General features: G+C 43.1%; 1 protein-coding gene across 1 annotated transcript; it reads right to left on the reverse strand.

Annotated features, from left to right (window-relative positions):
* Positions 1 to 1,218: 1,218 nt before the first annotated feature.
* PPTG_15829 (hypothetical protein) lies at positions 1,219 to 1,607 on the reverse strand (the record flags this gene model as incomplete). The annotated part of the gene is made up of 2 exons (XM_008913583.1): positions 1,219 to 1,238; positions 1,322 to 1,607. 2 exons carry the CDS (start codon positions 1,605 to 1,607, stop codon positions 1,219 to 1,221), a joined length of 306 nt encoding a protein of 101 aa, XP_008911831.1.
* Positions 1,608 to 4,522: the final 2,915 nt, after the last annotated feature.

A 4,522-nucleotide genomic window follows, 5' to 3' on the forward strand; every position in this document is an offset into this window, starting at 1 on the left:
AATATGAATTCCAACTGTGAAAACAGTCGTAACGCCCAGAAATGATTCTCCATCAATTAATACGGCGGGATATGATGCAAATTATGGATTTCGAATTGCTAACTACAAAATCCAAATTCAACATTACATTCTCTGCCATAAATAATAGTACGGGACTTGTAATTTTTCTAAGGTTATCGTGCAAAATACGGGTTTGAAGTGCGGTATAATTATTATACTGGCCATAATAGGTGATACCAAAAATTGCCACATTCTGATGGTCAAATATCGACCAGCAAATCAATGATGGTCCACATCGCTGTTGAAACACCATCGAAAGTAGTACTAAACGTGTAATAGAACTTACTGGACCTACAGAGACACGTTTTGGCAATCTACAGCACTAAATATTGCTGCATTTGGAGCAGTACTTCGCCCAGGACAAACTCGAGTTCATGAGTATATCCTAGCTGAAGCACCTTAACGATATGTTTCAAATGCACTGTGGAATCAAATTAAATGCATGTGGCTTAGTTCTTACTAACAAGCTTACAGTCAGCCTCTATCTTCCGACAGGAATCTGTCTAAGTGTCTCTGTTACGGTACAATCGCAATAGCGTGCTCCAACACGTCAACAAGGACAAGCTGTTTTTGCGGATGTTTTGACATTTGAAGCGTTTGGCGGTGACCCGGGTCACCATAATGACCCGGCTCTCAAAAATAATTTAAAGATACTTTTAATTTTTTTAATATACGAAGTTAATCACTTATCTTGGTTTGAAGAAACAGAGTATAGATGGATTCGAAGGCCGGGGCTGCACTTTTTGTGGCCGTTTAACAGGTTTCTTAGCTGGAGGCTGCGCTCCTGGTGCTGCCTTCCGCGTAGTGACACGATCCTGACCTTTAGTTGCGTCTGATGTAGTTTCTTCACAAAAGTCTTCTTTGGTACGGGAAAGTCGCACACCAGAGTAATGAAGATGCACGTACTGAGTCCACCTGCAGTACTGGATTACTCTTCGCTCAGCATCCTCTGCTTTCTTCTTATACCTTTCCCATAGTAACTTCCATGTAATCTTCGGCTCCACAAAATATTGCCTAGGACGCCGATGTGAGCACGGAAACCCGTCTTCAAGCTCCCAATCTGCACAAGATGAAATAAAAAAGGATACGTCGTCTTCACTGAATGCATGTTTTGGAGTAGTACCGCGGTGACGTGTGTGCAGCGTATCAATGCCGTTTTTAATCACTCCTTTTAATCTCTGTATCATTGAGCCTCCAACTCCGAAAATGGCGCGTATTTGTGCGTCTGCAACACCTTGCCGACTTAAACTAAGAACCATACCTTCAGCCTGGTCGTGCTCGGACCATGTAGAATCCAACGATCGGTAAGTTTGTTGTAGTTGACGGACAGTCTCTTCTCCAAGTGTCTCGCGAGCACGATCTATAGGTGACGACTTACGTGAAACCGCTCGACGGCGACTTGGTATCGTCTGAGCTGAGCCCCCAGGACCACCGGTTCGACGCTGCGCTCTACCGTCTTCATCAACACGACTGGTGCTGATCATCCCATCTATGACTCCAGTCTGATTGGGTACAGGAGTGTTGTGATCAGCAGCCTGGTTGCTCATGAGTTCACCGAGTGGAACCACCGGAACGACTCTTGGATAGACCAAAAATAGGTATATAAAAAAATAAATAATTCCCATGAACGACTTTTTTTTGCGGTGACTCGGATCACCGCCAAACGTTTCATATGTCTAAAAGGAAAAACCTAAGTTCGTCCAACAAAATCCTCCATACATGATATCATTCAATAAAAAACCTTTGTGCGTTTGGTTCAAAAGCGATTTATAGAGGAAACGTGTACGTCGTTCGAAGTTGTATCGATCGAGTCACATAGGATCACGTTCTAGACTCACTTCGATTTCGTAAATAGATTTTACGGCCTAAATAGCATGGAAGAAGTATGGATTTGCTTTGGATTGGTAATTGAAAGAATCGATCAACTGTGAATCTCATACCACAGTGTCACCGTTTGTGTCTTGTAGACATTTTCCATTGCAATGTGAGTGATTTGTGAAGCTTCGGCTGTGTGTGCTAAAAGGCTGGCTATCTCTAGTAGTTGTCTGTAAGCTATGCTTGGTATGATAACTAAACATTACCCACCTTGATTCACGGAGGATCACTACACCTGTGGCGACTTCAAAATTGGGATATTTATAAAGATTGAACTGGAAGGGCATAGTCTCATGAACCCAACTCGTACGTGGAGGGTGTTACAATCGAGATTCATTAATATCGCACGAAAATGAGGGGTGTGATTAATTCTGCACGCATCTTCAACGATAGAACTTCCCATCGATTGTACAAAATGCGATCTTTTCCGGGACTGTGCAATTGTTTGCTTAGCCAAACCGTATTTAGGATCACATCGTAATAAGCGCCCTCCTACCAACTCTTGTGCAAGCTACAACTTCGTACGTCTTTCCTCGACCTTTACCTTCCCTTCAACACCGTGAGCGACGGAACATCACCTGAAGCCAGCTACCTGTATGAGTCGGAGTCCCAGTATTGGGACTTTGGAATCGACTCGTACCGCGATGACGACCAACACGATGATAATGGGCAGCCGTCTGACCAGGATATGGTCCTAAAGGAGGCTTCAACTCCTTTAACCCGGCCAGAAGACAGGTAAAGACACTCCCGCAGGGGAGGCTTGGATAATGGTTGAGAGACCCCGAGCCAGTAGTACGATGGACAGGGCGCTCTAACCGAAGCAGGGCCACCACCAACCGAAGAACTGCGGCAACAGGGAGCTGTTGTGCTCCCTGTACCAGTTCAACTAACCCGCCAAGGATTACAACGGCGACAACAGGGTAGAGCACAGAGCCAGCAGCAGGGCCAAGCACGTCGAGGAAGCCGCCAAGAGCGCGCAACACAGCGTACGACAGGGACGAGATCTACCCAACGTGGTCGTAGAGTAAAAGGACCATCTGCCGCGGCATGAAGTGGTTATTATGGAAATGAGGCGGTATAGCATATTTTATAATACACTTTTAAACTGTATTAGTTTCTCTCTACAATGCTCCGCTGCTACAATACTCCGCTTTTATTTATTTCGTTTGTTTTTTCTGTCCTTAATTTGAGCATTTTTATTATCTGTCCCATGTTTTGGGCACGGGCCTAAAGAGACCAAACTCACCGGTGACCCTGTTTGATTTCTTCCGCCTGAACAGTATCTGGTCCGTTAATAAACTGTGATGCTATAAATTAAGTTCGCATTACGAACTTAACATGTTCTGTGGGCAGTACTAGTTCTGCGGAGTGCACTTTCGCAAAAACCAGTACACTAGTACTGGATTATGGATATTCCTCTAGAGGTGATCTGAATTTCCTGTTGGGCGTGCACCTAAGAGGGTTGATGTCTCGTCGACAACCAGAGACGATATTGATTATCTCTGTTGGGACCGGAGGAAAAAATTCTTCTAGAAAACTTTCCGAGCTCGAACTTTGTACGCCATCAATTCACTAAGGCTGCCGAATTAATCTTCAGTCACGGATAAACTTTTCAAATTTGTATCGCTTACTTCTTTAGAAAAATCCTCCTTTTCTCACTAATGCCGTGTTGCGCCCGGGAAGCTCTGGATATTTAAATATTTAATATTAAATATTGTAATATTTGTCAATACTACTGAAGTACATACCCTAACAATGCCAAAAAATGAAACTCGTTCAAAGTATTTTTTTTTTTTAAAAGAAACTACGTTTTCTAAAACAATTTTTTAAAGCACTTTCAAAAAAGTATTCTTTAAATTTGGAAATGCTAAAATACTTTTTCAAAAACGTCTTCGTTTCAATAACTGTTTTTTAATGGAAACACCAAAAGTCCATTTTTAATTTTTTTTAAATTATTTTTCGGCGAAAACAAACCTCTGAAAATCTGATCATCTTTGGTTCGTTTTAGCTTAATGCTGAAGCGGAGCAGGCAGAGATATGGAGAAGGGAAGGAGTCGGATGCAACGTGAGACGGATAGTGTGGAGGATATAATGATGTATATAATGAGCTTTTTCACGATAAGCTTGATTTGGTGGAGTTCACTGCTGTGTTTTATTTCGACATATCCATACAGGTTGTTTTCTTTTGCTACTGTAGGTGAGCAGACACCAATAGAAGCATATATAAGCTACATGTAAGCTATTCCAGCCCGGTGCGAAAGAGGAGGTCATGTCACCGTCTATCATCAACACTCCCCAGGGATGTGCTGAGAGCATGCTGCCAAAAGTGAGGCCCAAACCAAGATCTCAGAAGAAACCGACAGCGTAGGTGCTCAACCAGGATCAAAGAAGGAGTTCTTCGCACCGACCATCGTCAGCGTTCATAACGAATGCGCTGGAGGCATGCTACCAAAACCGAAAAGCAAGAACAAGACTTCGAAGAAACTGACGAGCGAATAAGGATGGGTCCCACTTCGCCAGCGACATTGGGACTTTTACTTTTCTTAGTTGAGAATTTGATGTTTGCCGTCTCTAAATCAATTTCAAA

Source organism: Phytophthora parasitica (genome assembly GCF_000247585.1).
Source record: "Phytophthora parasitica INRA-310 unplaced genomic scaffold supercont2.54, whole genome shotgun sequence".
Classification (NCBI taxonomy): Eukaryota; Oomycota; class Peronosporomycetes; order Peronosporales; family Peronosporaceae; genus Phytophthora; species Phytophthora nicotianae.